Below are 20,361 nucleotides of genomic sequence, written 5' to 3'. Positions count from 1 at the left end.
ATGCTAATTAGGTGAACAGGGTGCAGGCTTGTGTGTGTCTAGCTGACACTGCTGTGCTGGTTAGGATTCCCCTGTGTTCCTGCGGTCGCAGGGGAGCAGAGAGCTGCTGTGTCGAGCACACATCCCTTGAGATAGGTCAGGGAACGTGCAAATAGAATAAATTAAGTGCAGACTCATTTATTTCAAATCTTTAGGGGCAGTGTTATAAAAGTGCAGAAAGGGCATCTTCTTGACTCCAATTTAAAAGGGAAGGTTAATGCATGGAAATTGGTACAGTATGTCTTCATTCAGGACCCTTCTAATTCAGTGTCTGTACAATTAAAGCAGTATTCAGTATAAAGGATTATAAAAAGTGTTGGAAATGGAAAAAGTATACTAAATTCAATAATTTCCAATATACAAAAACAGCTTGTTAATAACTCATTTGAAATGAAAACCTGGAAGCATATATTAATTACATGTGCAGTATGGTATGTAAGCGTAAATAGTAGGTAACCATATTCTAGTAGCTCTTATCCGTGAACGGGATCTTGATGGAGCGTTTGAGAGACAGAGTGGTGTCCACCTGCTCGGGTGACAGCAAGGTGTGCCACTGAGCTACAGGCCTGCGAGGGTTGGACAGCATGTCTGCCCAGTGTCTCAGCTGGTTCCCACACGCGTCGCATCCCAAAAAGATCTTGCCGATAGCGTCATTTCGCGTCATCTTGTCGTAGTCCCATACGGCGATCACCAGATGAACCCTCTGGACAAACAGCCGAGAACAGGACAGTTACTCTCATGCTGAACTTGTCAGACTTGCACCAGTGTGTCCGTGAACCTATTTTGGGTTCACTCAAACCTACTGTACTACTCACTTTCATTTGATTAAACGCCACCTCAAAGTTAAATGACTCGTTGAAGTAGGGATTCAGAGTATTCTTCTTCACCGATGTCTTCTTTCTCTTCCACTTCTTCTTATCTAAAGTGAGCTGCACTTTCACGTAAGGATCTAAACACAGACGGGAAGCTTGTTTTGACAGGTTACTTTAACAAGTGGGCCCGTAGGCATATTAAATTAGTTCTTCAGGTGATTTGCCCATACCCAGAATAAGAAAAATAAACGTTATTTGAAAGGAATGCTAATTGATATTTCCTTTAATTATTAGCATCCTCTGTGGCATCAGTGTCACCAAGCAACCGCCTGGAAGAGGCAGGCTACAGAAGAACTGACCTGATGACCCGCCTGGATCCATAGACTTGAGGTTTTTGGCCTCTAGGATGACAACAGTTAGCTTGCTGGCAGTGGGGACGTAGCGCAGGGAGAAACATATCTCTCCCAGGTTCTCGTTCTGTAATCATAACAGCAGAAGAGCCATCCATATGCACATCCATAGTCTATGACTTACAGTTATTGATGACAGCAGAAAACGTGCAGTCACAGTCTTACTTAGAATCGTTTATAATAAAATTTCAATTGGCAGCCTCAGAAAATCTTGGAAGTGTAGTGTTAAAATGCAGGATATTCTTTTGAGGAAAAGATAAAGTTTCCAACATCAAACTTGGACGCCTCCGTCAGATCTCGCCATTCCTCGATGACGTGATTCCAGTCGACGGTGGTGAGCTGTAACCGGATCTCCCCTATGATGCAGTGTTTGGTGAACTTGTTGAAGTCAAAGACCTGCATGACTGCTGTGCACTCATGCAACTCTGCCATGGGGACCTGAGCATTGAAGAACAGTCCCAAATTAACAGTAATTACAGATGAACTGGACATTAAACTGAGTAAACCAAGCAAAACAGAAAATCAACAATTCGTCTGGCCCATTAAACAATTTGAGTAGTATTTATATGTTATGTACAATGTTTTGTAGAAAATGTGATGAATCAAAACACAACTAAATGAACTGAACAGTACCTTAAATGTGAAGAGTTCATTGAAGACTGGGTTTAGTGTCTTCCTAAAGACCTTGGTCTCACATGTTTTGGACTTAGAGGGGCTGATGTAGACCTTGACATAAGGGTCAGAAGTTCCCCCTGTGTCCATGGCTTTCAACCCTCTAGCTTCTTTTATCCCCACAGTGAGCTGAAAGAGAACAAGTCTGCTTTAGATAGAGCCCCAAGCCAGCACACACGCATGAGAAACCAGACACTTAGAAATGCAACATTTGCTAGAACAGCAGTGACTTCTTTGCCACTCCTATGTTGCGTGATGAAGCCCCCCCCCACCACAGTGTCACTAGCCGTGACCCCTGACCCCTGACCTCGGACTGGGGTGAGTTGTATTCCAGGGAGTAGAGAAGCTGTCCTCTTGGTTCCTTGGTGGATCCGTAGAGCGCCTCATCTGCCCCAGGCTGGACCTGCCCGTCAACAGGAGATACTACTGTAACCAGCCAATCACACTCACTCCTCTCAGATCCCCAACCAAACCATTCATACCGTTTCTAGACTACTCTTACAGCACGATAAAACCTGTACAACGTTCTTGCACATAGAGAACGTAACTCACTCACCAGTGCAGAAGTTGAGGTTTCCTTCAGGCCTTTCAGATCCATCTGCTTGTCTTTCTTCTTCTGTTTCCTCTTACTCTTGCAGCAGCATTTGGCACAAATACACAAAATACAGAGCAGAAACAGGAAGAGAATCACGGCAGCTATTGTATAGATCGCCCATCTTGGCACTGCGACGGAGACAGAGAGAGTAAAAAACAAGTCAAGTTTCAAAAAAAGACTTGTGCCTCACTATCGACCTGAGATCCAGCACAGAAGTGTCTCGCTATGACACGCACGACAAGCATGAGGCAGCAGAAAAGCCGGGAGGATTAAGCAGAGATAAACTTGTAACAAGTGAAAATTGAGAGGGAAGAAATGTGCGCTTGACGTGGAATTTGATCTGATGCGATGGAACAGGTGCTCATACACTGTTCCATCCCAGACAAAGTACCAGGGCGGAGAGAGGCAGGTGGAGGCAGAAGGGAGGCAGACGGAGGTAGAGAGAGGCAGACAGAGGCAGATGAATGTAGTAGAGGCAGACGGAGGCAGAACCCAGGCCAGAGGGTTTAGCGAGGTCAGTAAGAGGATGCTGTTGTACTCACAAGGGATTTTGTCCAGGAGTTGAGAAATAAAGTCAGGGATGATGGAGGTGGGAGCAGAGGTGCTGTTAGAGTAGGAGGCTGTGGTTGTGGGGATTCTGGCGTTAGTTGGGTGGGACTGGGGAGGCATGGTGAATGAGATGAGGTAGCAGATACCTAAAGCAGTAAGAGCAGAATATCAGAAACAAAGTGCTGAGGAGAAGCCTCTAGCTCAGTTCTCAGGGCTCTTGGTTCCTGTCTTGACGGATGACCCTCGCACCATCGTCACTCTGCCGACTGTGGCCTGAACAGCAGCGTCCTCTGTTGGCGAAGGAGTGCACCCAAACACTCTTGTTCTCGTTCACGCATCACAGATGTTTCATGTTTCAGATTTGGATTAGAGTAGCCACCAGACAAGCTATCGCTTTACAAATCTGAGGTCCACTTCATCTCTTCCTCACTCCACACTGTACCTAGCCACCAGGCTCCTGCATGGTCATTGACATAGTCACTGATCTGCAATATTGCACTATTGTACTGTACTCCACGTAGGTTAGAATAGGTTATAGGGTTGAAATAGGTTTTATGTGCATTTAGGGTTAGTATAGTGTATCATTTATTGTTATCTGTAATTTAGGAAGTTTTAGTATTAGGGTTAGTATAGTCGATTATTTATTGCTATCTGTATATTTAGGAAGTTTCACTTATTTAAGCTCAGCATAGATGTAAATTATGTTCTGTGTACTTAGGCTACATGCTATGTTATGCCAAGAGCTTGTGTTGTCTTGTCTTAAGAATTTCAGTGCCCAGTCTGACCTTGTGTTGTTCTGTGTACCTGACAAATAAAAGACTTGAACTTGAACACACGCACACTGCAAAACTGTTCATGCCTTGGCAGAGACAGGTCTACACCAACGGCAAACATCTTGAGGGTGTGCTGACAGGTACAGCACCTTACAACTGAGAGCAGGATTCATCAACAGATCAAATTGTTTTCTACGGTTAAGCAACAGAAAAAAACAGTTTTAAGATTATAGGCTGTAACATACAAGCTGTAGGAAGCAGACCATGTCGAGTGAGAGTTTAGTAATGTGTGGATGTGTCAACATTGAAAGCCTGAGACTAACAAACAGAGTTCTACTATACACTGGCCCTGAATCCCTGGAAGTGTTTTAGGAGCTAAAGTAAGTATAAGAGTAAAAGATCATATGAAAAGTGTTATTTGAAAGATGACGGCTTGCCTAAAAATGTGCCCTAATCTCTTATCGACAATGTACTAAAACAGGTAAATCATGGATTGTGGGAACTAAAAAACGTTCAAAAGTGTGAATAAAGACTTCTAAAACGATGTTATCTAGCACAGAGAGCAACTCACTGTTAGGTTTCAAGTGTAGTCCGGATGGTATCCTTACTTGAAGACTGTGTTGAATTAGTTCTTTACCCTTGAAATGATCTGGATAGCGGGAGTTCTACAGGATAACAACAAGCCACGGAAGGAAGTTCCTTCCCACTCTAAGTAGCTGGGTCGGCCCTTAAACATACTGCTGTGTTTGATCATTAAGAGGAAACTGTCTGGTGGCAATATCCAGACAGCTACTAAACATCTATCTGACAGGGCATCTTACTGGATGCTCCTTGTTCATAGTCTACAACTGGCCCTTAAGTTTTTTTGTGGGGTTTCAAGAAAATTGAGGATCGTGTGTCATTGTGCTCTTGTAAATGTGTGTCATGTGTGTGTGTCAAGGCTTTCTGGATTGAACATAACACAGGAACACTCTGTAAAGAATCTGAATGACTACTTATACAGCATAGTGTACTTCTGAATGTGCAGTTTAAACAGAGTGAACGGCTTCTGTAACAGTGAGAAGTAAGCGATGGCAGAGAAAACAGTAGAGAAATGGATTCATACCTGACTACAATATCCTGTATCAGAAAACCTTCTTTCTTGATTTGCTAGTAGTATTTTCCAATCATTTGGTATTTCCAATCATTTGTTATTTCCAATCATTTGTTATTTCTTAAACCACGTCGAGGACCGTACATTGTCCAGTGTGTTTCTGTGACCTGGCCTGCCTTGAAAGGCCCACAGTCTGGCACGTCCTCTGCATGCCAACTTAGACCACCACACCTCAAGTACACACAATGACACATTCTGTAAGAGTCCTTGTGTGCGTGTGTGTGACAAGGAGGTTATAAGATGTGTGTGTGTTCACCTGTGCACACTGGAATGCACGCTACCTGAGGATCTTAAACAAACACCTGTTTGTGTGTCAGCTACTGTATTATACATCATCCTGGTGTGGCTAACTCTCTTCTCAGAAACATACGACTATTTAATTTACACAGACATTACACAATAGAACCGGTTTAGTTACATCCCTATGTAAAATGATGTTCCCCTTCAGCCAATTACATGTGCTGCAATCTTATGGAGACCAGTTTACAGGGCAAAACAAAGACTAATCCTTTTCATTAATGCCACCAGCTGAATTTAGATTAATCAGTATCGTAATCATTGGTATGTTGGATAAAATATATAAGACATTTATAAGTCAATATTTTGCGCACGATACTACTCCTATTCAGTGGGTGGCAGTATATCTGTGGCTTTGATAGTCAAGAGTACAGTACGGAAAATATAATAATCAAACGGCACAGCAGCTGACGGATTTGACATCTGCACTTAGCTAGTTTTAAGTGCAACTTTAGTGATCAAATGTAGGGATAACCATTCATGCTAAATGTTCGTGTTTTTTTGTCAACATTACGTTTGCGGAAGACACTCAAAAGCCCAGACTTTACGCATATTGTAGGCTATACAAACTCAAATTATAGTCAGAGGCGATCCTCACACATCTGAAAAAATACACTTCAAAGGAAGTATAAATAAAGAAAAATAAATCCTTCTGCAACTTAGATGTTTATCAAAAACAATGTGTTCAATTGTGCGCAATACCGATGTTGAACAGGTAAGACTAAAATGAAGTATGTATTGATAGGATCACTTGAACTTGAAAGTTTTGTTAGTTGCTATACGTGTTTCGTTCTCTTGCAGAGGTCATCTCAAGCAGTTGTTGTTGCAGTGTCATCCCAAGCTGTCTTTGACTCAGAGACAGAACCAGACCCAGGTTTACCAGACCTTTTGAAAAAAGGGCCGGCGTTCTCGTTCATCGAGGTAACTGGGCATCGATACCAAAACAAAACACATTTCAACTACAGGTTTCAAGACGCACCCGCCCATTGGGTTACATTGGTGCAGGAGGTGCAACGAAAGACGTGACCCATCAGAAACTGTGACCGCATGATTCGCGGTAGTAACATGTTTGTTTGAAAGTAAACAAAATACTTTTAGGTAAATGTTTTCTGAAATGTTTCTAAACATGTATTTCTTTGTGACTGCATGCACGAGCTACATTTGTAATAACCCTCCTAAAACCTTAGACCTAAATTTAAAACGTTAAATAATAATATTCTACCGTAAAGAAAAGAAATACATATTTAATCTACCAGCACATTGGGTAAGTTGTCAGAATATGTGACCCCTCTAACTGCTTGGGTTAAACTTCAAAATATTGTACACGCACTGGAAGACGATGTGCAGCTGCGGTCACTGTTTCTGATGGGTCACAGCTTTCGGTGCAACAGTGGTTCTTGCAGGAAATGGCCTGTTGTGGTTTATGTGTTAACTATTAACTATGTCAGACATCTAGTCGAGTAAGCAACTGAATTTGAATATTTGTATTTCCCTGTTAGGCAGTGCAGCAAGTGAACAAAAAACTGTTGGACAAAAATCCAGCGGAAACTTTGCTGTTTGATGTGATCCTGCTATCTAATGACAGCAAGGACACCAACTCAAAGATCATTGCCAGTGTCAAGCATTATGGTACTTCCAATTTGAAAGTCAGACTTTTTTTCTTTACAGTGTTAACAGTTCATATATCAAACTCCATATATGGGCTTTTGAAATATACAATCAAACGCTTTGGTTTGCCCAACTTACATGATGTAGTCTGGGACTTGAGTATCTTATGGTTGATGATGTCTGTATTACCTTGGACTTCAGTATCTTACGGTTGATGGTGTCTTTATTAACTTGTAGTCTGGGACTTAAGTATGTTATGTTTGGTTTCTGTATTACCTTGGTGCAGGTCTTGCTATCGGCAGGTTTTGCTTTTGTAACAAGGATGACAACATAGAGAGCTTACAATCAAGTGACGCAAAGCTGTTCTTGTCAACGGACAGAAATGATGTGTTCATGGCTTCACAACAAGGTATTGTTTCGTTGTTTTGGATTGACTTGACACAAATGTATAGCTTTGTCGCTCGGTATAAAGAATCGTCCTAAATCCGTGTCACCATATCATTTTGTTTATGTTTCTGCCATAGGTGTCCCCTCTGCACTTCTGTTCCAGCAGCAGGACTGGGGGCAGCAGGCCTGGGAGGAGCTCAAAGTCGTGTTCTCAGGCGACGCCATCGGCTTCTCCCAGGACGACCTGACCAGTCTGAGAGGACAGGGCTTCACTGAGCCCCAGCTGCAGTCTCTCAAAGCTGCCAAGGTAGGGATCAACCTGACACACAGCTGATGCTGCAGCACACAACATCAATCACTGGTGTTTTCTGATTGGTCGTGTTTTCTGATTGGTCGAGTTTTCTGATTGGTCGAGTTTTCTGATTGGTCGTGTCACGAACGCATCACCCCGTCACTGATTCCCCCAGCCCCCTCACAATACCCTATGATCTCTCCTCAGGACTCGGTGAAGGCCTTTGCCGTGCAGATGGGTGAGATGAGGAGCAGGTTTGGGCTGGTGGGCAGCCCCCTGCGGGCTGGCCTGGTGACAGTATGGGGCTCCAGAGACGTGTGTGCCAGGGCCATGCGGACCCTGCGGGGCTGGGGCCTGCCGGTGGACGAGGCTTTCTGCCTGGCTGGAGCTCCACCCAGCCCCATCCTGCGTCTGCTGCAGCCTCACGTCCTCTGTGCGGACGGCCTGCTCCTCGCACCAGGGGGCGCCACGCTGGGGGGAGGGAGGCCGGAGTGATGGAGTGAGGATGTGAGGGCGTGATGGAGTGAGGATGTGAGGCAGTGATGGAGTGATGGAGTGAGGATGTGAGGGAGTGATGGAGTGAGGATGTGAGGATGTGAGGGAGTGATGGAGTGAGGATGTGAGGATGTGAGGGAGTGATGGAGTGAGGATGTGAGGATGTGAGGCAGAGATGGAGTGAGAGCGTGATGGAGTGAGTTTATACAGGACTTTCTTGAAGGATTTAAGAAAATAAAATTCAGTGTTGAATTTGGTATAAAGTTCCCATACTATAGTGAATAAAAGGTAGTTCCACTGTAGAAGGTGCTGGCACAGTGTTTCCACACTGACCAGTGGAGGGAAGCATTGGATCACTATGCAGAGTCCACTTCAGAACTGTGGTATTCTAATGTTTATCAACTACTCACTGACCCAACATTACATGTCACAATGAAAGTACAGTAAATTGCCAAACATAACTGTTTTTCATTTTTATTTTGTCAACTTATTGTTTCTAAAGTATAGTCACAAATCCCAATAATTATTAACAATGTTTTACACATACCAACAATCACACATCGGCCATGCTCTGAAATGATTTATCGATACAGCATTTCAATGATCTTTTTAAATAGAACACCTCATAATCTCTTTTAGATTGTGAATCTCGTCAGAACATGAGACTTCCTGTTTGTCTGGCTTCACTGTGTCCTCCATGTTGTCTCCATGGTCTGATCTGATTGGGTGGAACTTAACTTGTGCAGCATGTGTTATGGTTACGCTGTTGCTATGGGGAAATGTTAGTTTCCTCTGCAGATCCTGTTTGCACACTGCACTGTGGCCTTAGTCACAAACTACTGGGAGGGAAATATACAATATAATACATACAATATATATAATTATTAAGAAATAGGATCAAAGTTAGGTTAGGTGTTGTAGATCTAGCATTAGGGAGGCTGGACTACCTTCTCACAAAGATTTTACGATTATTGTGCATGGATTATGGATTATTTGATTAAAGTACAACGGGCAGTTATGGTCATCGGTGTATTAAGTTTTACAGCCTCCACTGTTGGTATCGGGAACCGTATCATAAACAAGCAGTAACAATGGGTGACTTGTTGCTTTCTGTTGTTAGTTATTTAACTAGCTACTAGTCTCCTTTGAGACTGGCAAAATGGATACTATGTTAGAAACCTTTTACTCAGAATGTGTATTATAGATTTGACTTACGTTATTGTTACATATTTACAAAGATAAAACAATAGTAGGCATCCAATAAATTATGTAATAGAAACGTATTAAACTACACCTCCATTTTCATATAGCAACATACTAAGCGGCATACACAAAAATACATTTAGAAAATTAAGCAACTAAGCTTGGTTTGTTAGATAAACAATAGTAACTAACACTTTTGATAACTGGTCTGCCAAATTTAAGAGACTTGATAAATACTAAAATTGTCCTTGGTCAAAAGCTAGCCAGCTTTAACGTGATGTAAGCCCTAACTGCAACTAATCAAATCAATGCAAGTAATTTATACTGGCAGAGGTCAACATCTAATCATGTGTCGTTAATGAAAATACGACCCTTGATTTCTGTGATGTTTCAAGTGGGGATGAACTTGAGAAACTAAACCAGTCAATATCCTCAGAGGTCAGCTGTTTGAATCTCTTCAGCCTCAGAGGTCAGCTGTTTGAATCTCTTTAGCCTCAGAGGTCAGCTGTTTGAATCTCTTCAGCCTCAGAGGTCAGCTGTTTGAATCTCTTCATCCTCAGAGGTCAGCTGTTTGAATCTCATCATCCGACTCCTGGTTACTTTGACCCTCAAGTCCGCTGTCCACATCAGTGTTGGTAAAGAACACCTTTGGAGTCGAGCGTGGCAAATCATCTTCCTCCTCCCCACCTTCCAGCGACTCCTCATCATCCCCGTCCCGCTCTCCGTTGTCAGGGATGATGACCACCTCCTCCTTGGCGTTGGGGTCGATGTCCTCTTTGAACCAGACAGACTTGTACCCCTCCTCCACCCTCCGCTCCTTGGTGAGGATGGGCTTCACCTCCTTCTCGCTGTCCGCCCGGTCTGATCCGTCCAGGCTGCCGCTGTCAGGGAGCAGGCTGTGCAGCCGGGCTGAGGCCCTCAGGACCACCTCCTCCTGGGGCAGCTCCACCGCCCTGCCCCCCGGGACGCTTCCCCGCCCCACGTCCACCTCGTCTGGGATGTGGGAGCCGGTGCTGCTGGCGTCATCGTCCTTCTGGAAGCCCTCGTTGGTGTACTGCACCCCCTCCTTGGCCCCGCCAGAGCCCCCTACCAGCTGCATGAGGGGACAAACATGAAGATGAGGATCATCGAGAAGGAGGCGAGACTGAGGGGAACCTAGACCAAAAAAGTTAGTGTCGTAATAATGAAGGATTTGATGCAGACGTCAGGGTTTACAAACATATATCTTATCTCCGCCTATCAGCCTGTCAACTCCATAGTTACAAATACTGTCAATTCAAATCGCAATCAATGGAAAAGCATTTCTTTACTAAGTAAGTATTTTCTGTATTCATTAAGATATAAGTTAATATATTAATTATATATTAAGTTACAGAGCTGCGGAAGATGCTGGCTTCGGACAGCTTCCTCCAGGCTGCTTTTCCCTTCTGGAGGTGAAAGACGAGGAGTCCGATGACCACCATGCAGACGACCAGGAGGACGGCGAGACTGACCCCCAGCGCAGCCATGTCCACCACGCTGTACCCATCTCCCCCCGGCCCCAGAACACCCTCTGTGGGGGTCAAAGGTCATGGGAGAAATTGGCGCAGACTGAAATTGAAGCAGAAACCAATTGAACTTGGCCTAGGTGTGGTTGATAGTGCAGTCTGATTGGGGGAAGTCTTAAGCAATCTGATTGTGTGAGATTGATTTTTGACCATAAAACATTGAGTCACATATTAGTGTTACAGAGCAGCAAGCCACCAGATAGATTTCAGAGTGTGTGCTTGTGTGTGTCTCTGTGTGTGTGTGTTTTTATTGTAACCCTGTATCATCTTATCCAAGATTGTTGTCATAGGGACAGATTCAGTGAGAAGGAAGGAGTGGGTCTACCTGTAGGACTCTCAGTACGGTCTGATAAGGTGGAGGTGAGAATGTCTTGAGAGGTCATGCTGGGGTTAGAGGTGGAGGGGCTAGGTGCATGTGTGGTGTCACTGGTCACGTCTACAGAAGTGGGCATCATGTCTGTGGAGGATGTGGTTGCCGTGGTTGTGGTTGGAATTCCTGCAGGGAAAGCAGGGACACCCGCATTCAGCAGGCAGGCGAACATGCTCCCCCACAGCCCTACACACCCCAGGAGCAAGGCAAGGCAGCGCTACCGGCGTAGCTGGAAACGTGTGTGCATGCAGACAAAAGCAAGGGTGGTTTGCAATCAACATGGCTCTGTAGATATGTCAGGACATTAGTTCTCTCTCACCTGGAGTAACCTCTACGACTAATGGCGCTGTGCTTGATTCTTCATTTGATGAGTCAACAGCTTTTAACTTGAGAAGGAAAAAAGGAAAGATTCATACAAGGGTTGATTGGCATGACTCAGAAAAAGGGCATGACTGACAAACTTCAGTATGATAAAACTGTTAGACTCCTTAACACTTTTACTTGTATGGTCACAGTTCCTGGACTGAGGTCTTTGGCCAACAGGATGTAGCCTTGCGGAGTGACAGAGAAGTCTGTTGTCCCGAGAACTTCATACCTCACATCTGGGTTCACTCCCTGTGTGACGAGAAACTGGGTTATTAAAATGGCTGCCAACCAGCCGGCACAAGGTGTGTAAATGTTTGAATGAGCCTAAACCCCGGGGAGAGAGGAACACAGCCCACATCTGCAAAGTCCTTGTCGGTGGCCAGGACTCTGAGCGGCGTGGTGGAGCCTCTCCCTTCCAGGACCATGCTGCCCTGGCCGGCGTCCGCTGAGATGAAACCCTCGTACTCTGGCTGGGTGAACTGAGGCGGGTTCAAAGACTTCTTCACAACTTCCAGGGTAACTGTGGCGGTCGCGAACTTATCGCTGTCCACTTTCTGCATGGCCTGATAAAAAATTAATAAAGATCATTGAAAGCATCTGGTGTAATTGGATATTAGACACTGTTGACTAGAAGCTGGGTGGTGTTTGAACTGAGCAAATGAAACATCTGTTACCAGGATTGTTAGAACCAGAGGGCCAGGTACATCCACTGGCTTTGCCATAGTGATGTTCCCAGTGTTTGCATTGATTTCAAATATGCCTGCTGCGTTCCCTTTAAGGACAAAACAATACAAATAAGCAGCATGACATTTAAACTAAATGCTGTTGTTGCTGTAAATTGCATGGTATTTTAAGCTGTATATACTTACCACTTAGAAAACTGTAGGTTATCTCCACGTTTATACCAGAATCTCCATCAATGGCATATACTGGTCCTGGTTGTAAGGACAAAGCACCAACCTGCAACATATCCAAGACAAACATTCAATCAACATACAGAGCTTCCAGACTCAGTAAATACTTCCCTGTGGGCTGCAGCAGTTTCAAGCACTTTAGTTTTTGGCGAAACATATCTCCAGATGTCTGGAGGTGTTGCAGAGACAAGTTGCTGCGGGATGTGTGATTGGACGCGACCAGTTTAGTGTTCCCTTGAAAGGGGGCGCCTACCATATGGACTGAGCCACGCAGCGGTTCGGTTCCGGCTTGGGTCATTACTGCATGTGTTCCCCTTTCTCCCCCTCTTGTCTACATCTAACTGTCTCTGTCCAAAAAAGCCAAAAATATATCTACAAAGAGAGAGATAAAGACAGAGGGCCTCCCCTGGGGCCTCCCTGGGGCCTCCTGGGGCCTCCTGGGGCCTCCTGGGGCCTCCCTGGGGCCTCCCTGGGGCCTCCTGGGGCCTCCCTGGGGCCTCCCTGGGGCCTCCCTGGGGCCTCCTGGGGCCTTGACTGGGGCCTCCTGGGGCCTCCTGGGGCCTTGACTGGGGCCTCCTGGGGCCTCCTGGGGCCTCCTGGGGCCTTGCTTGGAGCCTACCTCCTGGACTGTGAGGTTGACCTGGCCAGAGTATCCGTGGCTGAGGCAGATCTTGGCTGTGCCCACGACGGTGGGGGTGCAGGGCTGGAACCACGGAGGACGGTTGTCAACGTCTTGGATGGTGACCAGGATGGAGGCTGAGGCTGTGTATGATGGGCCGGCCCCCGGGGCGCCCCCTGGTGGAGTGTCCTGGAACCACAAACAGCCTGTGTTCATAAAGCACGTCACTCACTGCTTTGCTGGAAAGTCTGTTATCACAGCCCCATAAAACACACTTGATCCTTTCCAGAATCCAGGCAGAAGTTCAACCTAAATTTGACACCAGTCAGAAATGTGGAACTACAATGCAAACAGATAAAACCAATATCATCAGCATACAAATGTAAAAACAATTCTAAAGCACAAACATTTACTTCAGTATAAATCTGGAAGCTGTAAAAAGACTAAACTCACCTGAGCATATAGTGTCAGCGACAAACTTTTGATGGTATCATAGTCTAAAACACTCTGCACCAAAATATTAGGATTGTTGCTTCCTTGCAGTTTAAAGCCAGTCTGTGAGAACAAACAATTTGGGAAAATAAAGATGAGAATTGAAAAAGACTCATCTCAAATCAAGACATACCAAGAGTGAGATTCTTACTGTGTCTGGATCCAGGGTGTAATAGAGGCGTTCACCATCTCTGTCGCTGGCAGGAAACGTACCAACAGACGTGTCAACAGGTGTCAGCTGTATGGGGTTTTTACAAAATGTAGGGTTTTATATTTTCCTGTTGCTGTGTTACAATTCAGCTTATCCACAGAATCAGACAAAGGATGTCTTCACTCACCTCTTCAACACTCAGAAAGTACTGGCTTTGTGCAAAGACCGGTGGATTATCATTTATATTTTCAATAATTATGTTCATGTCTTTGACCAACTGAAAGGTGGAGACATCATACAAGTTTATTATCATTATGACAGTGTTGGTTCTCAGCCTATGATTGAATGTTTAAACTAGGAAATGCGACGGATATATTTATAAATACTTACTGGCGTTCCATCCTGTGTGCATTGAATTCCAACTCTTTGGATTTGAGTTTCCTGTGAAATACAATAAACATATTGAAGTGTCTGTTGTACACTTAACTACACAATTGCCAGCATTTCAAAAAGCCACAGTTAAGACGATAAATACAACTAAATTAAACAACAAGTTAGAGGGTTAGGGATAGTGTGATGTTGGCTAGCGGTCTTCCACCCATGACCCACCTCATAGTCCAAAACTATGTTTGCGATCACATCATTCCCTTTCAGAGAGAAGTTGCTGTTGATGGGTGCAGTGAGCTGGAGGGTGACCCCGGGCATGGTGGTGATCGTCGTGATAACAGCGTTCACGGAGTTGTTCTCTTTAATGACAGGATTGTCAGGAGTCCATGTGCAAACTAGAACAGGGACAGCAAAACGGATGTGAGTTTTGATAGTCATTTGGGTGAGGTAGAACTGATTTATTCACAATATACATGAATCATACAGAATCACCACCACCTATTTATGAACATCAAACACAAAGCTGGAAGTTCCCTGGAAGTTCAAGAAGATAGAAGAACTCACAGTCTTGGGCGTGGGATTTGTTGAGCCAAATCAGAAGCAGAAAACTCAACATGCTCCACAAAGAAAACATCTTCTCCATCGCTCTCAGATCAACGCTCTCAAATGAACGGTCTCAGATCAACGCTCACGAAACACAGACTTAGCACCCTTTTTTACAAACTGTTCCTTGACCGCATAAAACAATGTCTGTCTTGTCTGAAATGGAAAGAGGACTCTCTTCCCTTCCAACCTTTGTGACAAATGCTTATCTAGCCATTTATGACCAGAAGAGCCTGTATAGGCTGGACTTTCACCCCCACAAAAGCATCACGCATCTGTCGTCAAGAGGTCCCCCGGATCAGGAACAGTTTGCTCTGTTCAGACACCCAGCAGGCACAGCAGATCTGAGTCACTGTCTGAACGGTTTGTTGCTTGGTGTTTTCTAACTTTCAATTCTCTTTTTTATGTAAAACTACCTAAGCTGAACTTCAAAAGGTGTTCAATTTGAAAGAAGAATCTATACTGAAATTGTAATGTATAAATGATTTGTTTTTTAAAATAAATTATCTAAGTGAATTAGGAATTAGGAATCTGAGAGAGGAGGAGAGGGGAGAGAAGAACAGAGAAGCCTAAAACAGAGTAGAGTAAAGCAGAGCAGAGTACAGTAAAGTACAGTAGATTATAGTAAAGTCCTCATAAAGTACTCTTCAATGATGCAAACTTTTGTTTAGAAACGTTTCTTTCAACCTTAATTTGAACCTTTTTTCTTTACAAAAAAAACAGCCTTACTACATGGTAGCTTCATAGTCCACCTTACGTTTGCTATGAAATTAAAGAAGTAAAAAGTACAAATATTTCTGTAAAACATGTAAGGAGTGAAAGTACCGATACCAGAAAAATCTACCAAAGTAGGCCTACAGTAAAGAAGTATTTGTGCTGTGACATATGGTCCCAGGTCACCTTGGAGGGACGCGATGTGGCCAGCAGGCGGAGGCAAAGCCCAGACCTACTGAGATCCAGTTTTCAAATAGAACTAAACAACAGTACGCATAATCAGAGCCTGTTTAAGGAGAGCCTTGCCACTCCCTATTAAACCCCATTGTACCGAATTTGGCTGCAGTTCCACCAGAGTTCCACTGGAGGTGATCGCGAGCGAGTGCATGTTGAATGGGAGTCTATGGAGCTAAACGGCTAAATTTGTCTCTTTCGCCTGATTGTCGTTGAAAAATCTCCGATTTGATTGTAGTTTGTGCATGTTCAACATGGATTATAGGTCAAAAGTTGAATGAACGAGTACTTATGTCCTTTTGATTTCTTACATGGTGAGTTGTTGTTGCCCATAACACGCTAGCATTCTGCTAATAAATGCTGATTGGTTAGTGAAGGACTGATACGCCCAGAGCTCCCGCTTGATGGCATCCGAAGCGGAATTAGAATGTCGGAGAATTAGCAACATTAGCAACAACATTAGCAAGCCAAAACTCTTTCTAGCATGTGTATTGACAGGGAGAGCCTAACTTGTCAGCTGTGTTGTCGATGCCCTGAGAGAAAAAAGTAAGTGACCAGAGCTTGCCGTCAAGCAGTAGCTCTGGTCGTACGATGTGTATGACGTCAATGACATTTTCAAAAGCTTTTTAGAACAGAAAGGCGACTTTCAAAAAATCTAAAACCCGGCAGTGTGTATTTTTTTGGCCTCCCCTTTCGAATTCATAATTCAAATTACTGGACAAAAAATTATATCCTGAGAAAAGTGGATTTTGAGGGGTACCGCTCCATAGACTTCCATTCATTCTGCACTCGCTCGTTAGCGCTCTCACATGGAATTTCAACCAGTTCAGAACCCGGAAGTTTCCAGAGAGTGGCAGTTCTCTCTATATTAGACATTTTCTGACATAATTATACTAATTATACACACCTGAGTCAAGTTTGGTAATTAGCTGAGACCCGTATAATGGCAGAGGATTCTGGTGGGGGGAGAGAGAGATGACTGGAAGAGGTGTGGTATTGACTGGTAAAAGTAAGATCTGTATTTATGCTTATGTCAAGAGTTTTGGTTCATTTGAAGGATATAAGTGGAGGAAATTGTGGACAATATTATGTTTTGGTCCATCCACCCCAATTTTGGTTCCCTTAAAAGGAGGTATCTTTTTAAGTTTTTCTCTTTTGCCACGGGTCTTGGGAAAAGGACTGTTCTGTTGCACTTCAGAAAATAAACAAGCCCAACTGTGAGATTCTGCCTGGACAGGAGATTTGTTCCCAACCGACAACACAAACTCAGTGATCTGTTACGGTACTTTGTTACTTCCCATCTCTGTTGGTTGGCATGGCAGCCATGAGCAAATCAATCTTGCACATTCAATCCACAACAGCACTTAGCCTATATGTTTATTGTTTGTGTTTTCCTTCCACAGTAAATTCCGTGTTTGTGTAACATAGGCTACATGGGGAATAAACCGAATTCTGGTTCTGATCCTGATGGAGATGGGAAAGAAACCTACCCAAAATAGCTTCGGTTAAACAGGCGGGGGAGGAAATTGCCACAATTGTTACAAATCATGTTCACATAGGCTACATGAAGATTTCTCATGAAAATATTTTTATAGGCTAATCATTGAAGAAATGTAACGTAGCTTCGCAGAAAGAAGACGATGGCCTTGCCAGCAGTGCGCACGGACCAAGCTTGCGCCCTTAAATGGCATCTGAATAATACGCCATTGACTTTAGACCACGTTTTTCCTGGTCAGTGGCGGAATTGTTTTTCGGAAAGTGCAATAGGCCTATAAATTAACTCTAAGAACTAAACAATATATAAAAAATATCAATTTAAAAAATAAAATATATATAAAAAGAAGAATTTGAATGAGCAGCATGAGCGGGCAATTTCGTGCAATGAGAACTGCTCTCCCTTTCCCATACAATGTAATTTCTCTATCTTTTACGGCCCTGACTAGAACGTCGGTCTCCTCGGCTGTGAACGCTCCTGGCGTGCGCCTAGCAAATCCACCATGGAACAATCGCTGGTCTAAAAGGGAATGTGAGATGACGCACTGATCACACACCCATTAGTAATGTAACTCCTTAAGATCAACCCATTTTAGATTTGCGCCAGGCGCAAAGTCATTTATCCCGCCGGTATAATAGCAACAGCGGCGGAGTCCCATCCACAAAGTTACTTGCGCTTTGCGTTTTGATACTTGTGTTTCAGATCGTCAAAATAGGGGGGACAGTGTTAAACCTACTGGAAGGAATTAGCCCCAACACATATCTGGACAATCCCATGAAGAACCACATGGTGCTGTTCAATCCTTAAATCCTTCAAGCATTATCATGAAGTAAATAACAGTTAAGTATTTTGACACTGTAGACAGTGATTGTTTATACTTCACTTGCTTGCTGCTTCCAGTTGAGGAAGTCACTTCAGTAGTGGGACTGTTTAGACAGGACAGTTGTGATGTCAGTGAGTTGATGTCTACATGGTGACTAACACAACACATTCTCTTCGAAAAACAAAAAGTATTTATTCACAACAGGTGTAACTTGCCATTCTTAACGAGTGCACGCTTGAACCAGCCTGAAAAAGCCTGAAATAAATATCTGTTTGATATTTATCAGAAATGATATCAGAAATGATATCAGAAATAAATATTGCAGGCAGATACAAAGATGGAAACATGCGGCAGTGAGTAAGTTGAATGAATATAGTCATCACCAAATGTACATAGCATTGGTACTGTGACTGGGATTGGAATACAAAGCTTTGTGTTCCACCTGAGGCCTTCAGAACCCACTTCCTGTTATTTTGATGTTATTAGATGTTATACTGTATATATCATAGGTTGCATGCTTTGATTGCGTTCAACATACTACAGCAGTCCACCTGATGCTCAAGTCGTACCCATCGTTTTTAGAAACTCAGTCATTGTCCAGCTACAGATCAGTTGCCCACTCGTAGACATGTGGACACATGTTCTGCTTTAGAAGTTGGTTCACATTCTCAGTCTCTCCAGTCAGACCGCTGAGGACAAAGAGAAGGATCAAATATGATCATCCATATTACATATCACAGGCAATACATATATTTCTTAATGATTAATGATCCATAAAACATTTTGGACCTTCAGTTTATTCCGTTAATCATATCAGTTAATCAGCTCCTACTGTGTCTGTTGAAAGCAAAGCAGCGTTGTTACATCACCTCTTCTTCACGTTCTGCATGCGGAGTAAGAAGGCGCAGACTGACGAGTGTTTGGCTTTGGCCCTCAGGTACTCTGAGTACCTGTTGGAGAACTCAATGTCCCCCAGCTGCCGGGTCTGTGGACCAGACCTCCTGGAGAACAAAACGATGCAGTGTACCAGCTGGAGCCTGTGCTTGTGGTTCACAATGTGAGGGAGGTGGACAGACAAAGAGGGAGAGAGAGGGGGGAGGGAGGGAGGGAGGGAGGGGGGGGGGAGGGAGGGAGGGAGGGAGGGGGGAGGGAGGGAGGAGGAGGGAGGGGGGAGGGAGGTAGGTAGGTAGGGAGGTAGGGGGGGGAGGGAGGGATAAGGACACGGACACAGAGAAGGGGATGGAGAGAGGAGTTCACTGCAGGTACCTGTAATGCTGATTTATAACTGGCCTTAGTCTGGCCTCCACAAAGGCATCCACGTAGTTCCTTGCAACCAGGGACTGAGCGTTTAAGTGACCGATCTCACCTCTAATGACCCTCTCCAAATCATCCTGCAGACTCCTGCAGGCAGGAGAGAAGTTATCCTGTGAGTGGTCCAGCATCAACTAACCACAACAACCACTACACGCTTCACACTTCACATCACAACAACCACGACACACTCCACAGTTCACATTAGAACAAGCACAAAGAGCCAGGATGTGAAGAACAACAAGTGATCTCTGTGAGTCCTTGGCAGGAACAGTACAGCTGTGCAGATCAGCAGGCAGAACAGAGGGACAGGAGAGAGAGGATGTTTCGAGGTGTCATCACGCGTCACACAAAAAAGAAAGAGGGGGTTGAAATCCAGACGAGCTGGGTTGTGGCCAGGGTCACCTCACCTCTCCCAGACCGGAGAAGCAGAGGTGTGTTGGAGCAGAAGAGAGGCGAGCAGCAGCAGCTGTCCCAGACATCTAAGAACAGTCATGTCGTTCCTCTACCTGGGGAAACACAACAGTTAGCAACACTAACAAACAGCCAACAAATCAAATCAAACTTTTTTTGGACATCCCTTTTTACAAGCAATGTCACAGAGGGCTTCACATATGCCCATAGAACTGCCCCTCAACCCACTTAAACCCTCAAGGAAGACAAGGAAAAACTCCCAGCAAAACGAATTGAGAAAAATGGAAGAAACCTCGGGAGGAGCAATTCAGTGAGGGATCCCCTCCTCCAGAGACGGTTGGTGAACAACTACAGTACCTACTCTCAGCAACCGTGTAGGCCCAGACAACCCCTACAGCACCTTCCCAGACCCCTACAGCACCTTCCCAGACCCCTACAGCACCTTCCCAGACCCCTACAGCACCTTCCCAGACCCCTACAGCACCTTCCCAGACCCCTACAGCACCTTCCCAGACCCATGCAGCACAAGCAGAAAGCATCAGCTCATCCTACAATCCTGGAAGCTTCCTACTATCCTAGCTAGTCGTTGTTCCTTAGGGTTGAGGAGGTGTCATGTTGAATCTGAGAGGGACCTGT

The 20,361-nt window shown here is 44.4% G+C and overlaps 3 protein-coding genes across 5 annotated transcripts; 1 reads left to right on the top strand and 2 right to left on the bottom strand.

Annotated features, from left to right (window-relative positions):
• Window positions 1-139: 139 nt before the first annotated feature.
• On the bottom strand, window positions 140-4,494 carry syt8 (synaptotagmin VIII). Of its 3 annotated transcripts, none has more exons than XM_084671967.1 (8): window positions 4,422-4,494; window positions 2,490-2,656; window positions 2,241-2,336; window positions 1,895-2,062; window positions 1,532-1,699; window positions 1,211-1,328; window positions 855-988; window positions 140-742 (listed from the first exon to the last, which is right to left on the bottom strand). In XM_084671967.1, coding segments are annotated over exons 1-8 (1,092 nt in total). In that variant the 5' UTR covers window positions 4,423-4,494; the 3' UTR covers window positions 140-502. The 3 variants fall into 3 exon arrangements, with proteins under 3 accessions (XP_084528093.1, XP_084528094.1, XP_084528095.1); XM_084671968.1 differs by having other exon boundaries at window positions 2,490-2,562; window positions 4,422-4,487; XM_084671969.1 differs by lacking the exon at window positions 4,422-4,494 and adding an exon at window positions 3,071-4,378.
• Window positions 4,495-5,668: 1,174 nt separating this feature from the next.
• Window positions 5,669-8,345, top strand: LOC146258071 (cytosolic 5'-nucleotidase 1A). The gene is made up of 6 exons (XM_084673133.1): window positions 5,669-6,015; window positions 6,102-6,221; window positions 6,800-6,929; window positions 7,195-7,317; window positions 7,433-7,602; window positions 7,795-8,345. Exons 1-6 carry the CDS (start codon window positions 5,980-5,982, stop codon window positions 8,080-8,082), a joined length of 867 nt encoding a protein of 288 aa, XP_084529259.1. The 5' UTR covers window positions 5,669-5,979; the 3' UTR covers window positions 8,083-8,345.
• Window positions 8,346-9,256: 911 nt separating this feature from the next.
• cdhr5b (cadherin-related family member 5b) lies at window positions 9,257-14,009 on the bottom strand. Its single transcript, XM_084673134.1, has 12 exons — window positions 13,932-14,009; window positions 13,745-13,831; window positions 13,555-13,656; window positions 13,102-13,290; window positions 12,438-12,528; window positions 12,243-12,340; window positions 11,925-12,131; window positions 11,704-11,817; window positions 11,522-11,588; window positions 11,158-11,328; window positions 10,659-10,837; window positions 9,257-10,378 (listed from the first exon to the last, which is right to left on the bottom strand). The coding sequence occupies exons 1-12, from the start codon at window positions 14,007-14,009 to the stop codon at window positions 9,842-9,844; spliced, it is 1,920 nt and encodes a 639-aa protein (XP_084529260.1). The 3' UTR covers window positions 9,257-9,841.
• Between the last annotated feature and the right edge of the window lie 6,352 nt (window positions 14,010-20,361).

This window comes from Hypomesus nipponensis, chromosome 14 (genome assembly GCF_054491055.1).
Source record: "Hypomesus nipponensis isolate SF chromosome 14, ASM5449105v1, whole genome shotgun sequence".
Lineage (NCBI taxonomy): Eukaryota > Metazoa > Chordata > Actinopteri > Osmeriformes > Osmeridae > Hypomesus > Hypomesus nipponensis.
This window is presented reverse-complemented; position numbering and strand designations above follow the sequence as displayed.

What these genes read in the sequence shown, in the direction of transcription:
- syt8 (XM_084671969.1), bottom strand. Translation starts at nt 3,197, where the DNA reads ATGCCTCCCCAGTCCCACCCAACTAACGCCAGAATCCCCACAACCACA. An exon ending in ACAACTCACCCCAGTCCGAG is followed by an intron (nt 2,063 to 2,240) that starts GTCAGGGGTCAG and finishes GTTCTCTTTCAG; the next exon opens with CTCACTGTGGGGATAAAAGA. An exon ending in TGGCGTTTAATCAAATGAAA is followed by an intron (nt 743 to 854) that starts GTGAGTAGTACA and finishes CTGTTTGTCCAG; the next exon opens with AGGGTTCATCTGGTGATCGC.
- LOC146258071 (XM_084673133.1), top strand. Translation starts at nt 5,980, where the DNA reads ATGTGTTCAATTGTGCGCAATACCGATGTTGAACAG. An exon ending in GCAATACCGATGTTGAACAG is followed by an intron (nt 6,016 to 6,101) that starts GTAAGACTAAAA and finishes GTTCTCTTGCAG; the next exon opens with AGGTCATCTCAAGCAGTTGT. An exon ending in CGGCGTTCTCGTTCATCGAG is followed by an intron (nt 6,222 to 6,799) that starts GTAACTGGGCAT and finishes TTTCCCTGTTAG; the next exon opens with GCAGTGCAGCAAGTGAACAA.
- cdhr5b (XM_084673134.1), bottom strand. Translation starts at nt 14,009, where the DNA reads ATGAACATAATTATTGAAAATATAAATGATAATCCACCGGTCTTTGCA. An exon ending in ACTTTCTGAGTGTTGAAGAG is followed by an intron (nt 13,832 to 13,931) that starts GTGAGTGAAGAC and finishes AACCCCATACAG; the next exon opens with CTGACACCTGTTGACACGTC. An exon ending in AGTCGTAGAGGTTACTCCAG is followed by an intron (nt 11,329 to 11,521) that starts GTGAGAGAGAAC and finishes CTTTCCCTGCAG; the next exon opens with GAATTCCAACCACAACCACG.